General features: G+C 46.9%; 1 protein-coding gene across 1 annotated transcript in view; it reads left to right on the top strand.

Moving 5' to 3' along the window:
- Positions 1-21,692, top strand: part of ADARB2 (adenosine deaminase RNA specific B2 (inactive)) — a 1,587,200-nt gene that overhangs the window by 1,370,762 nt on the left and 194,746 nt on the right. The window contains exon 6 of the mRNA XM_069648017.1: positions 927-1,078. Coding sequence (XP_069504118.1) covers positions 927-1,078 — 152 coding nt within the window. The remainder of the gene's footprint in view (positions 1-926; positions 1,079-21,692) is intronic.

The following is a 21,692-nucleotide window of genomic DNA, read 5'->3' as shown; positions in this document are numbered from 1 at the left end:
CCACAAATGTGTGTGTCCTGTGCATTTCTCTCTGACACTGTACAGCAATGCGAATGATGTGGTGGCCACCCCCTTTAGTAGGTTAGTGCAAGGCAAGCCCGGATGAAAGTAATACTGTGTAGGTTGCCATCACGAATCTTGGTGTGCGTCTGACTAAGGGGGGCGGTTAAAGTTCCTGTCATGGTGAAATGTTAAAAAAACAGGTGAAAAAATTGCTAGAGCTGCTTGAGGGATAGACATACAATCAAGAAAGAAGTGATTCGTGTTGAGATTTTCCGGGTCAAAAACAATTCTCTTAGAGTTCCGAATGACCCTCCGCATACCCGTGCATCTGTTCCAAACAGGCATTGGGAGATGGTGTGACTTTTGATTGGTCTAACAGCGCATCTTCCTTATGAATGGGTGAAAACAATCACCCAGGGGCGCATGGGTGGAAGGCCATCAGAATGTCCGCCTATTTGATCTTTGTTGTGGACATTCTTGCACCCTTTGTGAATTGGGCGCATTTCACACGAAAATGCGTTTTTTGAATCGGGCCCATTGAAACAGATAAGCAAGAGTTCATTGTTGTGATGTGCTTCTTTCCCTTATGTTATGACGTGAGCAGCCTGAAGGCCAGTGGAATGTGAGTTGTGGACTGTTGATGTGTGATTGATTCCCTGTGAGTGTTCTACATACGCCAGTCGAGAGTCAGCTGCTTGAGTGAGAGGCTGCCGGTGGATGTCTCTGTGTCCCGTAACCTAATGTTCCTCCCTGTAACCTGGCTCCTGAAACCTTAGTAAAGAAGAGGTTACTCAGCCCATCTGTGGCTCCAGTGTCTTTCCTGTTGAACCCATCCATGTTAACACTCATCTTTAACTATGTGCTCTTTTTTGGAGGGGTGGAGTTGACATTCATTTTTTGTGCTTTCTTTTTTGCGTGTTCAGCAAACGGCGCGAGGACTGGGAGCGCTCCATTTTCGTGCGTTTAAAGGAAGGCCGCTACAGGCTGAAAGAAAACATCCAGTTCCACCTGTATGTGAGCACGTCGCCCTGTGGAGATGCGCGCCTCAACTCCCCTTACGAGATCACGGCTGACTGTAAGAGAGCACCCAGGTTTAAAGAAAACGTGTGTGATGCCTTTAAAGTGAACTGTGCATGCTATGTTATCCGAAGGGGGCAGACGTGTGATATATCTGCCTCCTTATTCTTAAAATGGGGTCTCCACACTCTTTCTCCTGCCTCATTGCTTACTAGTATCCTGCAAATGGCCGCACTGCCTCACATACTGGCGTATATGTAGTCCTATTATAACCTCAGCAGTCCCAATAGTCTCGTTGTGTGTGACGTAGGGAAGCGGTCGGCATGTCAGTATGTGTCTACATGCTGTATGCTGCCCCATCCCAGAGTAAGCGTGGCACACCATCTACACATGCAGGCCTCCTCATGAGCAGCACACCACTCTTATTATTGTATTTATTTATTTATTTATTTATTTATTTATTTATTTATTTATTTATTTATTTATTTATTATAACGCGCCACACGCCCAAAGGCCTCAGGGAGCACGTAAAACATAAAACAGAGGGAGCCGAAAAAGGCAGAACAGGAACACGAGAGTGTATTAACTACACCCTATAGTTTGGAGACCGCTGCTGTACACCAATGCGAATGATGTGCTGGTGGCCGCCCTTCAATAGGTTAGTGCCAGGCAAGCCCGGATGAAGCGAAGAATATACAGGCTGCCATCACGGAGCTTGGTGCACATCTGACTAAGCCTGACACCAGCCTCTCTCCCTGAACAGCAGAGCTATTCTCACCAATAAAACTTCTCCTGTTGGCTCAATTAGATGGGCCAGAAATAATGCCAACAGCTGCAGTACAAATGCTTTCTCCATTTCCATAGAAATAGACACACCAGTGACATCAAGTTACTAAAGCACCAAGGGTAGTGGAATGGGTGTGCATGAGGTCTAAAGTACTATACTGTTTAAAAATAGGGAAATAGCAAAAAGGTACTGAAGTCATATGTGAACCAGGCTTCGGCCTTGATATGCCTTGCAGAACACTTGGCCTTCTGCCTCACACCTTATTTGGTAAAAAAAAGCTCCTCAGCGACTTACAGCATCCTGATAATGTACATTTTATTATATATTTATGGAACACCATTTGTATTTCTTTTTGTTGCAGGGGACATACATATAGTACAGGAGAGTTAAGCCCAACTTAAAGGGTTTTGAAAGTAGAGCTCATTTTATATGCATGGATTTCATTGGCTCCATGTAGCACTTATGGTTCCCCGAAGTGGCTCCAGAAAGCTTTGAATAAAAGGACAATTTCAGGCAGGGGTATAATATGAGCAGTGCCTGGGTAAACCCACTGACAACTTCTGTGAGGACGTCTCTTCTATGTCTACAACATGGCCAATAAAATTATGAAAACCAGAGAAATTGCTGTGGTTCTCCCGGTCATCTTACATTTCTTTTGTCGGCTTGGCTTCCTCAGTGCAAAATTGAACCAGTTGATGGTCGGTAAATCCTCATTCAGACCCCTTAGCATCGGAAGTGAGGACCCTTTTATTAGACTCAACACATGAAACTGAATAGAGAAACAGGCAAAGCTTCACACTCTTGTTGCAGCTGTCTTCTTCTTCTTAATTATCGGATGCGTGGGCAGACCCACGCAGGCGCTTCCCCATCCTAAAGGATGATGTGCACCAAATCCACCAATCAATACTTAGCTCACATAAACACACAACTCCTCCCACCGCCCCGTCTGCCTCACAAAATCCAACATCACACTGCTCCTCCTCCTGCCTCTCTCCCCGTCACTTCCCAGCAAAGCCTTCCCACTCAGCTAAGCCACACCCAGCGCAGACAACCGAACCCTCATCAATTCTCTCTCCTCAACATGTTTCTCACACCTAAGCAGAAAGTGTCCCACAATCCCAGGCACCCCACACCACAGTCCCTCGACTCATGCTTCCCCACTCGAAACAGACAGTCATGTTGCAGCTGTCCAAATTGGTATATATGTCCTGCAATGTAAAGACATTTTTTTCTTAGGGTGAGTAGTATGACAAATTAAAACCGCAAGGCCCAACTTCCATTATTCCCTCAAAAGTGTTTCTTACTGAATCACTGTAAGCCATGTTTCAAATTTAAAATTGTGGACATTCTTTTGTTCCCATAATGCTCTTTTGCTTTTATGCAAATCGCCAGGATTGGGTTCTTTGAAGAAATACTACATTGCTTGGCCTGGTGCCATGCCCCTCAGGCCCGGACCCTCCTCCCCATGGCACTGCCTCTCCAATGATGAGAGAGTTCCGCCAGTACACAATGGCAGAGAGTCAATTGAGGGTTGACAAACCAGAAGACATAATGTTGGCACTGCACTATTCTTTGAATGATTTATGCAGGACCATTTTGAAATATGTATAGTGATTAAAAGGGTAAATCTGACCTTCAGAGAAATAAAAGTTCCATAGTGTTGTCGGGGTAAAATTCTCCCGGCGTCTGCTGGACCGTCCGCGGACCCCTGGGCAGGGAGGCCCCAACTCCTCCCGTGTATCCCAAAAATGAGTATGAGGCACACGCAAGAAGCAAGGTGGTTCTGCTATTTATTAAACAACGGCAGGGATGGGTCAAGGATCGTACGCGTCCGTCCTGACTCTCTCTCAAAATTCGTGGGGCTCGCAGGCCCTTTGTACCTCAGTATGACGCGCTACTCGCGTCACCTGGGAAAGTTAGCAAAAAACCTATCGTCACTCTGGATTGGTTTCTCGAGTGGTAGGGTTAGTATAGCATACGTATAGAGAACGCTGTTAGTGGTTGAGGGTCAGTCAGATGGTATACTTGGGTTGTCCCGTCTATTAGATACATGAAAATTGTTACATGAAGACCCCTGATGATTGGCTAATTTTAATGGTGTCTGTGATAAGTGCCCCATGTTCTGATTGGTCCACTCGCGAGCCCCCCAGTCTGGTACCATCGTTGTTCCCAGCTCGCGGTGCACCTGCCATTTGCAACAATGTGTAACTATGTGTTTGTGCAGACAATGCGTGGATTTGTTCATATGCTTGAAGGCAGACTACTCCCACCGCCGCAGATGCCCATTGAGCCGCTTCATTGTTGCTGCCTGTGTCTCAAAACGTGGGACCCAGGTGCCTCCTCCCTCCTGGGTCTGGCACCCTGTCAGGTTCGGCTTGGTCACGTGAGGAGAGGCCGTGGTTGAGGCAGAATTCTGCACATTTAATATTGCATTTTCCACTGTGTGTCTGACTTAGTTTGCAGGTGTGACCTTGGCTTCGGCTTGTGGTATGCGAGTTTGCAACATTGTTCCCTTGGCTGTCTGTTCTCGCCGAGCTCATTCTGCAGGGTCAGCAAGTGTACTCTTGCTCGTTCAATGTTCATGGAGGCTCTTGCTTGTGGCCTACTTGGGCCTGGTGCATAGGTGGGGATGTTTGATGCACGGCGCTTTAAGTTATGGTATCATATTGCTTTATCCCCAGTATCATGTCTTCGTTATATTTCTCATTGCAATGCACGGGTTAGGAGAAGCGTCAGCAAGCATTTTAGATGAGTTCGTTGTGCGTCTTGCGTTTCTGCATTTGAAAAACCTATGTGAAAAATAATAAAGATGCGCGTCAGTGGGTGTGTCCGTCACCTACGTCATAGCACTGAATATGTTCTTCGTGTGGATTGGTGTGGGAGTGTCCAGTGTGCCTGTTTGCACGGGTGTTCTGGCCGTTGGCTTGGTCGTCATGGCATCTCTAACGATGTGTTCATTTACTGTTGAATGGTTCAGTCGAGTTCATCCATGCCGCAGGTGTCGGCTTGGGCAGGGCAGGCTGGTGGGCAGGCTGGTGGGCACATCCGTATGTTCCTGTACCAGGGTATTTGGTCGTCTGGTAGATAGGCAAATTCCTCTCGTGGCGGGTGTCTGGGCCGTGATCCTCTAGGCCAGGGGCGTGAGGGGATTGGTGGGAGTCTTTTGTCCCATTCTCCCACTTCAGTCCCCCCTCTGGTCGACTTGTCGACCACAAACATATCTTTTTCCTTATCTCCTCTCACTCTCCATATTTTAGTTACTCCTCCCAAGTGTCCATAGTGGTTGACATGGTCTTCAAATGACCAATACATGTATACACAGGTTCCTCCAGGTGTGCAGTATACCCATTTCCCTATGTAGCTCCTTGGGTTTCTTGGGTTTTCGAGCTTCACAGATGGTGGGTCCAGGTGGTTGGTGATGATCTGTTTGCGCAGTTTTTCTCTTTCTTTTATTATTGTGCCTGTGTGCTGGTCATCATCTGTCGGCATCAAGGGGTGCATACCAATCATTTCGATCATATTAGTGCGTGCCTTCCGGGCCTTCCAAAATCTTATTATGATCAGTGCAGCTCCAGCCAGTATTATGCATCCAACTATAATCTTCAGTCCGTCCGACAGCCAAGATGGCATCCATGACCATAACATTGAAAACCAGCTGTCATCCTTCTTCACTCCTTTACTTTCTTCCATCATTTTGGAGTGCATCCGGGCCAGTTGTGATACTGCTTCTGTCAGTGTACCATTGTCAGCATCGTTAGCAGGAATGAATGTGCAGCATGATTGTCCTATCTTTGCGCAAACTCCTCCTTCCATTGCTGTAAGGAGATACAATACATATCTGTTCTGTAGTGCTACTATCCTCACTGCTCGCAGTTCCTCTTTTATTGCGTTGAATCCATTTACTGTAGAATTAATTGTCATCATTAGCTCCCATCGAGTTATCTGGAGCCATTTTGCGTTTGCCTAAGCTTGTAGTCCCGGATGTATTATTGACGAGAAGAACATTGCTGCTCTGCTGAATAATCTGTGTTCTGGTGGGATTGAAGTGAGTGCTGTTTCCGACCTTCCCCATAGGTAATTTCCTGTCAGAGGTTCTCCTTGTCTTTTCTTTCTATTCAGGACATTGTTGTTGTTGTTGTTTTCGTTCTCTGACCCCTTCTGAGGTTTTACAGATCTCTTCTTCCTCTTGTTTCCTTCATCCATTTTAGGGAAGTTCGCCACATTCACATGTTTCTGGGGCACCACTAGTGATGGTACATTAACGTGTACCATTGTGCATATACCATTCCACAGCAGGGGCAGTGTGTGGTATGCCTTGTTTCTGCAGGCCCAGTAATGGTCCATTAATACTGCTGTTCCTGCTCCCCCCTCAGGTAACTCTGTCACGCTTGCACAGTTGGTGTTGTATCCCACGTCCACTTCTCCTCTATGTTGGTAGCATATCTTAGGTGCAGACAGCGGCAGTATGCTTATTGGGTCTTCATCCTTCTCCATCCACGTCAACAGGGGTATGTACTTGCCCCAAATCGTCCAACATCTGTTATTGTGTTCATCAATAGTTGTAATATTTTCTCTTGTTACCATGTTGCTGCCAATCACTCCTATGTCCCATTTGTTGTCCATGTACACCTTCCCTGTTATTGTTACCAGTGGTCTTTCCCAACATCCTTGTTTACCAGGAACTTCAGTGGCGTACCAGTCACATGGTAGGTATTGTAGTGTTACTTTCTTTGTTTCTCCCTTTTCAGGACCACTTGTCACGTATCTGAATGCTTCAGCATACAAACTGCTTTTGTGGTAACTCAAATAAGTCTTGAGGAAGTTGTTTTCGTATGGATACGTGTCTCGCGTTTTCCACACCAGTTTCACCACCGTTCCTTGAAATCTCCCTTTTGTTTGGAACAGTGCCAGGTATATTATACATTGTGCTGTCTTTTCATCTATTTCCGTAGCAACGAATGTTCGAGAAGCGCTCATGGCGTATGGGATCAATGAACAGACGTAGCACCTGTCTTCTGTTGTCTGCTTACCTATTTGGGTCATGTGTTGGTACCACATGTTGTTCGAGACGTGTGCTGAATCTGTTATGTAATTATCAATACCTTTATTATCTGAGTATGTGCTACGTTTAACTCTATTTCCCTTATGTGGAGGCTTGCTAGTACCACCTGACGTAACACCTGTTGCAGCCGTGGGTGGGGGTACATTAGGTTTGGGTACAGCCAAAATATTGATAGCATAACTTTTCTGCCATACAGAGGCAGCCAAAAACCCAGTGATCATCAAATTCCCTATCATTTTTATTACAGAAGCTAGTCTCACCGGCATTTTGCTCTTACCTTGCTGCAGTCCTGCAGCTTATTCTTGCGACGTTAAAGTTGCCCGCCTGAAAATTCTCAATATGCTTGTTATTAATGTTAGTTGTTGTTTTCAAGCTCTCCCTATCAAGTAGTCGTTCAGTGCCCAGGCGAAGAGCGGTTCCCACGCCAATCTAAGCGATCTATCTCTTAGGGCAGGCAAGTGTTGGTGAAGATGGGGCATTGATTGTTCTATGGCCAAGATAAATGCTGTGTAGTAGACACGTACCCTCCTTCTTTTTAGGTACTTTGGCCTTTTTATGTGATAGACGAATTGGTGTGATAGGGCTTCAGGGTAGTTATCGTCTGAGGGTAGCATCTACTCCTGGCCAATGAACTTTATTAGTTATCTGTTTTCTTAGCAATACAATAATACGCGGTACCTGCATGTGCGAGAAAGAAAAAAGAGAACATTCAAGTGTTTACATGTGTATATGTGCAAGACAATGTCCTTCAATTGGGTGGTTACTGTAGTGGGTAGGAGGTCAATAGGCAGAGGGTTTGGGGTTCAACTGGCGGAAGTCTCTTTACTCCTTGATCGTGTGACCATGGGGTGGGCGGTATGGGAATTACCAGTTTCTATCTCAGTAGTTGTCTCTGGGGAATCTGGGGGGTGGCAGGGTATGGAGACACTTATGTCGTCAGCTGTGGTAGAAGTCTCTTCCTCCGTGGGTGACGCTGTCGCTGTTCTTCAAATGGCCCTGTCGGTGATGCTAGGGCGGGTCTGGAGTTTGCAGATCTTTACGTCGTGTAGGTGATTCCAAGCACGCTTATCCTGCAACTTTACTGCTCTCGTAGATACCTCCTCTACAAGGTGGGGACCAGTGAAGCGTGGGCTGTTCCACTTTCTATTGAAATTGCGGAGTAGCACATGGTCACCTTTAGCAATTTTGCACAGTTTTTCCTTTTACGGTCCTTGGTCCTCGTCTTCTTGCTGGTAACTCTTAGACCCGCCCCGCGTGCGCTCGAGCTGTTGAGACACAAACACTACATTAGTAACCAAAGAAGACACATATTGGTACATTTCATCACCAAGAACAGTTGCAGTGTTTTCATAGTCTGTGAATGCCCTTGATGTTGGCGTTAGAGGAAGGCGCATTTGACGTCCGGTCACCACCTCATGAGGAGTGAGGTGGTGGTCGGAGCCTGGTCTATTCCTCAGCTCAAATAGAGCTAGCGGAAGGCAATACAACCAACTCTTCTTTGTTGTTTGCTGTATCTTTGCAATTGCCTCCTTCAGTAGGCCATTCAGGCGTTCGCATGTACCGTTGGCCTGCGGGTGATATGCACATGCAAATTTATGCTTGATATTCAGTAAGGATGTGATGTGCTGGAACATTTCATTAGCGAAATGTGGGCCGTTATCCGACCGCAGTACCTCGCACACTCCCCACCTGGGGAAAACCTCCCTCGCTACAAATTTAGTTGCTCTAAATGCATCTGGATGTGAGCAGGGTCCTGCCTCAATCCACCTGGAGAATGGGCATACTACTACAATCATTTACCTATTTCCTTGACATACGTTGATCATATCAAAGTAGTCAATATGGATGTGCAGGAAGGGTCCCTCTGGCCGGGGTATAGTACCTTTTATCATTTTCAGCGTGTGACCGGCCGTAAACTGTTGACATGTGAGACAATTGCTGATAAAATTTGTCACATGGGAATTTAACTCGGGACAGAACCAATCTTCCCTAATTTGTGCTGCAATAACTTCCTTGCCTGTGTGGGCTGGGTGGTGGAGTTGGCTCAGGACGGTGTTCAATAGTGCCAATGGCATTACCATCTTTCCAGTGTTACCCTGGCGCCATAGTGCGTCAGTTGGCGACATTGTACATCCTCTTTTTACCCATATTTCTTTTTCTGCCATTGGTGCAGCCGCTTGTAACTCCATTATCTGTGTGGCTGGGAGATGGGTGTACCCTTCTCTCATCAACATCTCTTTAGCTATCCCCCTCCCTCTCCCTCTCTCTGACTCTGGGGGTTCCATATCTCACCAAAATATGCGGCATACTTTGCATGTGCGTCTGCTGCTGCATTTCCTTTTGAGATATGATCTTCTCCGTTAGTGTGTGCAAGGCATTTGACCAAAGCTAGTTCTTGGGGATCATTTATTACTTCAATTAACTCAGCTAACAAGAGGGCATGTTGCACTGGGGTGCCGTCAGCTCTCCTAAACCCTCTTCTCCTCCATTTGGACAATCCTGAGTGGACAGTAGACGTGACATATGCGCTGTCAGAATATATAGTCACTCTTTTGTCAAAGCTTTCCTTCAACGCCAAGATCAGTGCAACCAATTCTGCTGCTTGAGCAGAGTAATGTTGTGGTAATTGTACGCATTTCACCGCCACACACACCAATTCCTCTGTCATTTTTACCACTGCTGCCCCAGTTCTCCTTATCCCATCACTTTGGTCTATTGTTGATAACCCATCAATGAACAAGAGCTCTCCTCCATTTAGCGCGTCCTCTTCAACTTTTCTAGTACATGAGTACATTTCGGTAGTCTGTGTACAATCATGTGCATAGTCGCCTTCCTCAATTACTTCCGCTATAAACCTTGCAGGATTAACTGTGCTGCACCTAACAATTGATAATTCTGGTCTAGATAAGATGATCTCATAACCTGACGCCCTCTGCGTGGTTAGTGTGGACTTAGGCTTGTTCAATATTGCAAATAGTGCATGTTCCACAAATAGTGTGGTTGGGCACCCCATTGTAATTGATGATGCTTTCTCTACCACGAAGGCAGCTGCGGCGAGACCTTGTTCGCAAGGGAAATGTCCTAACATTACAGGATCCAAGTGACCGCTGTAGAATGCTACTGGTTTGTAAACCATGCTTGTTTTTTGAGCCAACACTGCTTTCATTACTGCTGAGTCGCAATGTGAAAATATAAAGAATTGTCGTTCATAATCTGGGGTGGCCAGTACCGGAGCAGTTGATATTGCATCTTTCAGTTCATGAAAGACCTCTTTCATTTCCATTGTCCACCCCAATTTTTTCTCCCCTTTGTTAGCTTCTCTTAATGCCTCAAGTAGGGGTCCTATGTATGAGCTGTAATCAAATACCCATGCTCTACAGTAGTTGCACAGTCCCAGGAACTGCTGCAGTTCCCTCACTGTTTGTGGCAACAGCGTTTTTGATATGGCCTGTGCTCTTTGTGGTGCAATCTTTCTTCCGTATTGGGAGATGAGCTGACCAATGTATAGTACCTGTTCCTGACAGTACTGTAACTTCTCTTTGTCTACCTTGCAACCCTTTTCAGCCAATATTGTCAGCATCTTCAATGAGTCCTCTCTGCATTTTTTTTTCGCTTGTGCTGCAAATGACTATATCGTCAACATACTGCAACACTGTGCTTTCCAATTCAATGTTTCCCAGGTCCATCTGTATTACTCTGTTGAAAATTGAGGGTGACTCGCAGTACCCTTGTGGCAATCTGGTGTGTTTCCATTTTGTGTTTCTGTACGTGAAGCTTGTTAGATCTTGTGAGTCTGGATGCAGGGGTATTGAGAAAAAGGCATTTTTGAGGTCAATCACTGTAAATCGTGATGCCTCTGCTGGAATGCCACACATTATTGTGGCCGGGTTTGCTGTTATGGGGTATTCTGCTTCCACTATGTTGTTCAAAGGCCTGAGGTCCTGGATGAAACGCCAAGACCCTCCTTTAGCTTTGCGCACTGGATATACAGCTGTGTTACATGGTGATTCTGATGGTACAAATATGCCATTATTTATAAGGGCTGTTATTGTTTCATATATGCCCTCATCTGCCTCTTTTGATAGTGGGTATTGCTTCACTCTAGGGAGTATTGCACCTTTTTTCAATTTTATTCTTACTCCCCCTATACTCTTTATGCACCCCACGTCATAGGGACTTGTAATCCATAATGATGTTGGGACTTTTGCCATGTCCTCCTCAAAGAAGGGAACTGGGGTGGATGTGGGTGCTTCAAGTGCCATTGCAATTTTCTGTGCCACTTGTTTGTATGTCACTCTTAGCCATATTTCTACGCTCATCATAAATACCATTTCACCTTCTTCCTTTTCTTCTGAAAAGAGCTCCTCATCTGACACCTGGGTGAGCCTGCATCCCTCAGCGAGGGCTATCACTGCCCTCCATGCTCTTCCTTCCCTGTCTTGGGCATGTACTGCGATATAATCAGCAGTTGCTATAATGCTCTCCACGCTCACTGAAATCACCTTTCCTTCTGGCTCATTGGCTGGTGTTTCTGGTCTAAACAAATAGGCTGTTGGCCTCCTCCAGATCTTTCCTTCTATTCCTGGCATCCATGCGAATGCCATGTCTGTTCCGTACTGGAACAGTTCGCCATCTACTGGCTCAGCCCTAATCAATGTCTGTACACAGTATGCTTGCATAATTTGCCGTGCAGTGAGCATGTTTATTCCAGGAGTGGAGCAAATTATGCCGTCCTCCGTAAAGGAGATAGTCATATTCAACCTGCTCATTATGTCTCTCCCAAGTATGTTTACTGGTGAGTCCCTAGAATATAAAAGCGGGACGGACATGTCATAATCCCCTATCGATAAGGGAATGTTATCAGTAAAGGGAACCAACTCCCTAGCCCCAGAGAATCCTTGGGTGTTCATGGCCTCACCTGATATCTTAAATTTACCTTCCCTTATGCAAGACCGGGTCGCCCCGGTGTCAACAAGAAATGATAATTTTTTGTCACCTATCGTTACCTCTTTGCGTGGTTCCTCCGCACTATTAGGTGTTACCGACAGGATGGGACACACCAAGGCCGTCTGTGGGCTGTTCTATTGTGGGTATAATGATTGACCACTTCCTGTGTATGGGTTGTGTCCCAGGACTGTCACCCTTCCCAGTTGTGTTTGCTGTAGTTGTGTATTGGTAGAGGTTATTTTATGGTCTTGAATTTGGGCAGGTTGCTGTACTTGCTGCACTTGATGTTGTTGTGTTATCGCTACCTGTTGTTGTGGTAGTGAATATGTCTGTGGCTGTTGTTGTGTTACTAGTTGTTGCTGCACATTTCCCGGTTGCAGTGCCTGCTGTTGTTGGATGCCCTGCTGTTCCCTTGTAGGCCCTTGTTGTCCCTGTTCTCCCCATGCTGGTGTGCCTGGTCTCATTCTACATGTGCGTGACATGTGCCCTAGTAATCCACAAATCCAACATACCGGTGGTTCCCTGTTCTGCCATGGAAAGCTCCCTGAATTGTCCTGGTATACTGGTTGCCCGGTGGGGTAGAAATTTCTGAATCCCCCCCCTTGCTGTTGTGTGTTATAGCCGTATCCCCTCCCCCTCATCATTCCTCCCCTTCCCCTGTTATAATTATAATATCCAGCTCCTGGCGTTGAGTATCCTCCTCCCATGTTAGTCGTGTATGGTTGGGGTGGTGGCAGCTGTTGTGCTACAATCTGTGATGATTGTATTTGGGAGGGATCTTGTGCAGCCACTACTTGTGTGGGGTTTTGAGTCATTGTTGTAGGTGTAGTTATTAGTGCACCTTCCATCGTGTATTTAGTACGTTTTTTCTGTACCAATTTAGCCTCTTCCGCTTTTCTATCCTCTTCCTTTTGTTTCATCTTTTCTTGCCATGTCCTACAATGATGTACTATCATCAGTTGTATTTCTGGCCATGCTTTTGCTTCCATCCCCACTACCTTCTTCAGTTGTTTCTGAACTGCTTCTGGGAGCCCTTGTATTAGTATATGATAGAATATTGCTGGTGTTTTGTCCCATTGTTCTCTAGTTTCCATACGCCACTTCTCTTGAATTTCCTGGATATAATCAACAGGATCTTCGTTCTCACGCATCTTGCGTGATGTAATTGCTCCTATGTCTGATGTGTCTGGGTACTGTACCCTCAGCGCTTGCCATAATGCATGTCTGCAGTTTGCGAATGGTGCCCCATCATGTGATGTGTTTGTTATTGTGACCCCGGGGAAGCCTGCTCTCTTCCAGATGTCATCTGCTGCATCCCCCAATATTGATATTAGAAGGCCCTTTACATCCCCCACTGCCAACTTCTGTCCTGCGGTGTGTTTTTCCATTTCATATATCCATTTTCCCGCACCTCCACTTAATGATGGGAGCCTGCACTTTATATTTTCCTTGTCTGCATGCTTCCAAGGGACGTATTGTGATCTAACCCCTCCCCTCTCCAGAAGTGGCATTAAGTTGTGTCCTGTTTGACCCCCTGGGTTCCACAAAATCGAGTCTGTGTACCCCTCCTCTTCTTCCGTGTCTTCTACATCGTCAATTGTGTCCATATTTCCCCTGTTCGCAACTGTTTCTCCTCCATCTCTTCCCCTTCTTTTATCATTTCCTTTATTCAATGTGGGCGTGTGTATTCGTTCTCCCTGCCTGCGTCCAGGGAGGTCTCTAAGCCTGCCTGCATAGGGTGTCAGTTCGTGGGGGGCGAGTGCGGGTGTAGGTGGGCATGTTGCACGTAATGAGTGTGGGGTGGTGGAGCATGTTGGACGGGATGATGACGGTGTGGCTACACGTGTCTGCCTTCCCGCCATTCCTTGCTCTTCCCCCTCACTTCCCTCCAGTTCTTCCTTTCTCCTGCAGGCCCATGGTGATTCTCTATTTGTCCGGGTGATGTATAATTTATCTAGGCTTTCCCTTTCACTATTTCTTCCTTCCTTCTCCATTCCTTCTTCTTCCTCACTACAAAAGTCATCCAGGAATGACAACCCCCAATCTGTCTTTTTCCCCCTGATCGTTACTGTTTTTAAGTCTATTAGATCCGTTCCTCCCGTTTCTTCTTTACCAATTGCTCCCCTTTGTGCTGATGTTGTTGCTACTTCTGTGTCTCTGTATACATACCTCCTTACTTCACTCTCCCCTCTCCTATCTTCTCTTTCCCCTTCATTTTTCTCTGCTATTTCTCTACCAATTTCCTCTCTTTTCTTTTTCAATTCCTCCATTACTTCACTACTCATCTTTTCCAATATCCTTTCTTCTTCTCTCTTCCTTTCCCATCTCGCTCTTTCCCGCTCTAATATACTCTCTATCATCCTCCCTTCTTCGTATTTCTTTGTTGTTTCTGATAGTAATCTCTTCTTCCATATCTCCATTTCTTTTTCTTTCTCTTCTTCCTCTCTTTTCTTGTCACGCAGTGCTGCTCTGGATACCCTTTCTGCTATTGCCTTTACCCTTTCGGCTTCTCTCTTTTGCTCCTCAGTTCCTTCCCTCATTTTTTCCAACTCATTCTTACTTTCTTTCCTTTCTCGTGCTCTCTCTCTTTCCTCTCTCTTGAGCTGCTTGATCAGTGCATTCTGCTCGTCCCTTAATTCTGCTAATCGTTCCTCCAAAATCTCTTCCTTTTGTCGTAACAGCTCTTCCTCCTTTCTTTTCCCCTCTTCCCCTTTCATTTCACTCTTTCTGGTATTATCCTCATCCATTTTCCTTACTACCTCCTTCTCTTCTCCTGTTAATGAACCTCGTAATTTTAATAGTACCTGCGCAGCTACCCACTCATCATGCCCTATTTCCGCGATCTGCTCTTCGCCAGTCCTCCCCTCCCCTGCGGGCATCTTCCTATGAGCTGATCCCGTCGTACTAGTCTGCTCCTTTCCGTGTGGCCACCTGTAGCTGTATATGGTGGCGGGCTGTATGCCGGGTTCGAGTACCCCTCAGCCACCCTTAATTGTTCTCTTACTATTTCTCCTAGTTCTCTTAGAGGATATAACCCCCCCACCCTCCGTTTTCACTACCTTCGCTAGGGGCATATCGTCGCTCTGTTCCTTTTTTATTTCCTTTTCGTTTAGGTTGTTACTCTTTTCTCCTCCCTCTTGTCCGTTCCCTGTGTTCTGTGTGCCTTCACTCTCTTTTTCCCCATTCTCTCCTTCCTCCTTAATCTTCTTTTCTTCCTTTGTTTCCCCCATAATGAACATTCCGTTTGGTCCTGGTCGGGACCCTTGGAACATCCTCCATAAGTTAAACACCTCCACGTGGTGTGTCAACTTCTTCCCCTTGTATGTGTTATGCAGATGGGTTATAGTGAATGTTGGGTATATGGATCGAAACTGCCATTAGGCGGCCATGGTGTTGTCATTTTGTTGTCCGTCCCCTGTGTCCATTCTATGCTGTATTTGATCAGTTTCTCCCTATGGGGTGACAGTGTTTTACATATGTGCTGTAGCGGGGTAGTGAGGGTGTTCCCTTGTGTGACGTTCTTGTACAGCCGTCCCACTTTGTTTTACCCCTCCTCCTCTTTCTTCACTTGTCGTGGCCGGCGTTCTCGGTGCGCGGCCACGTCCCCCTTTTCACCTTGCCCCGATCTACTCGTTACCGTTTATCTCTGTCTTCACTCCCTTACCATTATTCTCTTCCCCACCACTCTCCGAAAAAATGCCTCGTGCTCGAGATATCCTATGAAAGCCCTACTGGTGACGTCATCGATCTCTTCCACAACTACCGGTAAGTTCTTTACATGTTTTTAAAAGTTCAAAATACGCTTGCAATCTACCCCCGTTAACCCCACAGCTGTCTTCTTGTCACGCCAGGAACAAGGTAATCAACAATATAATCAGACAGCGCACGCCTCGCGTGTGATACGCCCCTCGACAGGAGGGCTTAACAAGCCAATTATCTTCCGTATTAGGCAGCTAGCTACCGCCTACAGGGAAACGTCATCTATCGAGTTTTCTGCTCGATCAATAGGGATCCTCATCTACTCATTGATCAATAATCACCAAATCGTAGGAAACCGCACACACACACACACACCCTTAGAGGTGGTCGCGACCTAGGCCAATCAGTGTCACGAGCGGCCGCACGTGATGTTTTCGTGCTCCGCCCCCTCCTCTTCCGTAACGTAGCTGACTACTCTCGCACTTGTCCAGCTACCATTCACTTCACCGACAACACTAATTTATCAAACCTTTGCCGCTCACCTGTGTAACACCTCCCACCTCCCGTATTCTATTCCTCCCCCCTCCCTCACAATTTCACATTGCTTGTTGGGCGTGGCATACTCACCAAGTTCTCTTGATGCGGGGCCGCTCGACTGTGTGCACCCCTCCAAGCGGCTCGCCACCTCCCCTCGTCTGGACCACGTCTGGACACTCGCCAACGGCGGGATACTTCTCAACCGGCTCCCGAAGGCCAATATCTGGATTGCGCTGTCCGGCCTTCTCGCAGTTCCGCGATGGTCCTGTAGTCCTCAAAAAGGGGGCAGCGGCAGAGGGGGCCGCGCCGCCGGGCCTCCTCGCAATGAGAGCACTCGGAAAAATTAAATAAAAGCAGATCTTAAACAGATCTCAGCAGTGCCTCCAACTTGTCGGGGTAAAATTCTCCCGGCGTCTGCTGGAGCGTCCGCGGACCCCCGGGCAGGGAGGCCCCAACTCCTCCCGTGTATCCCAAAAATGAGTATGAGGCACACGCAAGAAGTGAGGTGGTTCTGCTGTTTATTAAACAACGGCAGGGATGGGTCAAGGATCGTACGCGTCCGTCCTGACTCTCTCTCAAAATTCGTGGGGCTCGCAGGCCCTTTTTACCTCAGTATGACGCGCTACTTGCGTCACCTGGGAAAGTTAGCAAAAAAGCTATCGTCACTCTGGATTGGTTTCTCGAGTGGTAGGGTTAGTATAGCATACGTATAGAGAACGCTGTTAGTGGTTGAGGGTCAGTCAGGTGGTATACTTGGGTTGTCCCTTCTATTAGATACATGAAAATTGTTACATGAAGACCCCTGATGATTGGCTAATATTAATGGCGTCAGTGATAAGTGCCCCATGTTCTGATTGGTCCACTCGTGAGCCCCCCAGTCTGGGACCATAGTTGTTCCCAGCTCGCGGTGCACCTGCCATTTGCAACAATGTGTAACTATGTGTTTGTGCAGACAATGCGTGGATTTGTTCATATGCTTGAAGGCAGACTACTCCCACCGCCGCAGATGTCCATTGAGCCGCTTCATTGTTGCTGCCTGTGTCTCAAAACGTGGGACCCAGGCGCCTCCTCCCTCCTGGGTCTGGCACCCTGTCAGGTTCGGCTTGGTCACGTGAGGAGAGACCATGGTTGAGGCAGAATTCTGCACATTTAATATTTCATTTTCCACTGTGTGTCTGGCTTAGTTTGCAGGTGTGACTTTGGCTTCGGCCTGTGGTATGCGAGTTTGCAACATTGTTCCCTTGGCTGTCTGTTCTCGCCGAGCTCATTCTGCAGGGTCAGCAAGTGTACTCTTGCTCGTTCAATGTTCATGGAGGCTCTTGCTTGCGGCCTACTTGGGCCTGGTGCATAGTTGGGGATGTTTGATGCACGGCGCTTTAAGTTACGGTATCATATTGCTTTAACCCCAGTATCATGTCTTCGTTATATTTCTCATTGCAATGCACGGGTTAGGAGAAGCGTCAGCAAGCATTTTAGATGAGTTCGTTGTGCGTCTTGCGTTTCTGCATTTGAAAAACCTATGTGAAAAATAATAAAGATGCGCGTCAGTGGGTGTGTCCGTCACCTACGTCATAGCACTGAATATGTTCTTCGTGTGGATTGGTGTGGGAGTGTCCAGTGTGCTTGTTTGTTTTTGCTTGTTTGGGTGTTCTGGCCGTTGGCTAGGTCATCATGGCATCTCTAACGATGTGTTCATTTACTGTTGAATGGTTCAGTCGCGTTCATCCATGCCGCAGGTGTCGGCTTGGGCAGGGCAGGCTGGTGGGCAGGCTGGTGGACACATCCGTATGTTCCTGTACCAGGGTATTTGGTCGTCTGGTAGATAGGCAAACTCCTCTCGTGGCAGGTGTCTGGGCCGTGATCCTCTAGGCCAGGGCCGTGAGGGGATTGGTGGGAGTCTTTTGTCCCATTCTCCCACTTCAGTGTAATCAAGAAGAAAACGAACTGTTCATTAGAATTATGTGCACATCTTTCAGTAGATGAGGACCGCTTGTCTAAACATCTTAACTTGAAAATCAGTTGTTGACTACCACATTCACCGACAGTATGTTATGTTATGTTACGTTATTTGGCATTTATATAGCGCACTATATATCATTGGTAGGACCTCAAAGTGCTGGTAGGTTGAACGCCCCCGGGGACCGTAGTCCAGGTCAGTTGAGAGAGTAGGTGTCATAGGGTGCTTGGGTGCACCAGTTATGTGTGCAGCTGATGCAATTTGCTGATGGTAGCTGCAGCCTAGCATTAGGTGTGGTGGTATTGACATCAGTTGAATGTGTGCAGTCTGGAGGATGGACACCAATACTGAGTTCTGCCTGCATTAGGCCTGTGTAGGACGCATTATGTGTGCAGCTCGGCGGTAGTCATGGGATGAAGCTGTGTTTTATTCGAACGATGAGGTGTTCATGGAGTAATGTTCCTATGTGAGCAGCTAGGCCGAAATGGTACGAGGAGTGTAGCTGCTCTCTAATTGTGTGTTGATGTAGAGTAGAGAGTAAGCATAGTGATATGAGAGGTGAGTGTTTGGGTGGAGTCACGATGTAAGGAGTTCGCTAGTACGGATTTCGAGCGGGCGTTTGCTTAATTGTGACTTAATAAGAGTATTCTGTGGCGTCATTGCTCGGGATCTCGGGTATCAGCAAAAGAGCGGCTTACCTCTGCGGCTGTCTAACTCACGAGTTAGCACGTGCCTCTGATATGGGTCCTGCCATCACTTTGCAATTTCGAGTCGCGCAGCACCACCGACTCAGCCCTTAATCCTTCTGAGGTCCATAGATTGAGTGATAATAATACCTTTCATTACAGCGCCTGCAAGCAGGAGGAAAACAGAGTAAAACACTTGAAAAGGCGCCCACTCCTGTTATCATCAGAGTCCGATTTGAGGGCTATCTACTTTGCTCAGGATTCAGAGGACATGATAAGTCAGATGAAGTGGGACTAAAGTGTGAAGTTGCGGATGTCAGAGTTCTCTCCGCTTGCCATCACCTCTGTTCTATGGTTGTACGAATGTAGGACATTTTCCCTCATGCAAGTATTGAATCTGCAAGAATCAAGAATGTGCTAAAACCGGACCCCCTTCTCACCAGCTGTGGGCTCTGGAATCAAGAACATGCGTGAATAACTCACATCCGAAACCTGAGATTTTCTAAATTAGATGATGCAGTCAGCAAATAAAATAGGGGCGATGGAAGGCACCCATGACCTCTACATGACAGGCAGCCGAATTTCAAGATGTCGGATTTCAGGCCCATTCATCACAGTGAGGCTCCTGACCACTGAACGCAAACCCCCAGCAGGTCAGTATCAGCAGTGTGGAATGTGGCAAAGAAGCAAAGCAATGTAAGGACTGCCGTTGTTCCTCCAGGGCAGGGAACATGCAAACCCCAACTCCCCGGTGGCCACTGAGTGGGATGAATGTGATGCACCTGTGGAAATGATGTGAAATGTAATGGGAAATCGGCTGCCTCTATTAGGAGGACTCGTTTCCATTACGTCTATTACATTCCGTGCAGTGTACACGGCCCATTACAGTAGATCTATTGCAGTGTGTCAATAATCCTTGCAATATTACAGCGGGCCTCTTTCACTGGCATGGTTACACTAAGCACATTACGATTTCTCAGTTATGATGGCTATTTCAATGGGATTAATAAACTAACACGTTGTTTTGCCTTTGTTGTGCTGTCTGTATAAAGCGTGCTTCCGGGCATTAGGTTTGTTACACACATGGTTTGACTTTTGATTGGTCCACACATTCTCCGAAATGCTTTAGAACACTGCATTTGAAACACTCAGGCCCCGATTTATGTGTGGGCACTTCCCAGATGTGCATTGTTGGTCTTCAGTGCAAATTAGCAAGTGGGGTAAGAAATTGAGGGGGGGCACATTTGGGGGCGTGGTTTCCATTATGGCCGTGGCCTGAAAAGTACACAAACCATAGTAAGGTACGCACACAAATATATAAATGCTTACACTTATGTATTAGTTTGTGTACCTTACTGTTATGTTGAAACTCGTATTACAATGCGGCAGCATGTAATTAGACCAGGTTTATAAAGTGGTTCAATTAAACACGGGAACTCTGGCTGGTGCGTCTGATCTTATTTTATTTCAGCGCCAAACTGCATTCCAGGCGGTAACCCCGCCTCTATCATAACACGTGGGCGCAGCCCACAAGAGCAAGAACTATAGAAAGGAGACTTGGCTCCATGACAAGAGATTATCAACTGATAATAGAAAAGGGACACGACATTTTCCCCCCACTTAAACGGTTGGTTGGGTACGTCAGTTCATCTCTTCTATCCACCTAGAGGGCTTGCGTATGGTTCTCCTTGACGGGCTGCGTGTCGGCACACGGACCGAGCTGGGACTAGTGTCACTATCACTGTCGTCAGCGTCTCGGTCTTCTCCTCTATATTCAGAGTCTATGCCCGATGATTCGTATGTTGCAATTGTGGTGGAGTTCTCGAGTTCTTGACTTCCTTCAAGGGTTTTGAAGAATGAGGAATTCCTCGTGACAGTTCCTTGAGGGCTAGCCGCCATTATCATGGACCCACTTATGTGATTTACGGTCATGGGTTCAGGATTGAATGCCGGGGTGTCTTTGGCATTCTGGGTTTGTCTAACTAGTACTTGATCACCTACTTGGATGAGGCTTGGTCTTGCTTGTCTCCTGTGATCAGAGTATTCCTTAATTTTCTTATTGCTCGCCTTGTCTTTTGCCCTGGCATCGTCGATAATGGAAGCTGGCAGTGCGGCCCTAGGGTTGTGGGGAAGTCTTGCCTGTATGACCCGGCCGAACATTAAAGCGGATGGACACTCGCCTGTGGAACTGTGGGGCGTGTTTCTGTTTTCCCGGAGCAACGTGCAGATGACTTGCATAAACAACCCATTAGTAATGGAACAGACTTGAAGGGTCCGCTTTAGGTTGCTCATGAATTTTTCTGCCATGCAAGTGGCTTGTGGCCACAGTGGCGTGATCTTTCTGTGTTGAAAACCTAGATGTTCTGCGAACATTGCAAAGTCATGACCACTGAAGGGTGGCCCATTGTCTGACTTCACCATCAATGGAATCCCGTAGTCTGCAAATGTTTTATCCAGTGCTGGTATCACAGCCTGAGCACTCGAGTGGATGAGGTGGACTTCCGGGAACCAGGACATTTCGTCTACGATTGCTAGTGCATATATCCCGTTTGCCAGTGGTGTGAACATGTCAACTGCCACTTCGTCCCATACTTGTAAGGGCATTTCCGAAGGTTTTAGTGGCCCTGGGAACATGCTTGGGGGGACTGCCTGACAGGTGATGCACTTGGTCAAGAGCGTTTCCACCTTCTCAGCCATTTTAGGAAACTATACCTTTGTCCTGAGTGGTCTCTTCGTTGATACTACCCCTCGGTGTCCAGAGTGAGCGATAGCTAGAATCTGGTCTTGCAGACTGGATGGAATGACAAGTCTGTGTTCCTTCAATAGTAATCCCTGAGGAAAAGTGGATAGAGTGTGTTGTATGAGCTTGAACGTGTGGAGTTGCTCTTCTTCTTTGGTGGATAGGTTGTGCTTGTCGTGGCGCCTCCTGTACCATATACCGGACTTTAGACACTCCTAAACAGTTTGGATTACCCTATCGCCCTGCTTTGCTTCGAG

The sequence above is a fragment of the Ambystoma mexicanum genome, chromosome 2q (genome assembly GCF_040938575.1).
Source record: "Ambystoma mexicanum isolate Mex_15411 chromosome 2q, UKY_AmexF1_1, whole genome shotgun sequence".
NCBI classification, from domain to species: Eukaryota; Metazoa; Chordata; class Amphibia; order Caudata; family Ambystomatidae; genus Ambystoma; species Ambystoma mexicanum.
The sequence above is the reverse complement of the archived record's forward strand: the minus strand, read 5'-3'. Positions and strand labels throughout refer to the sequence as shown.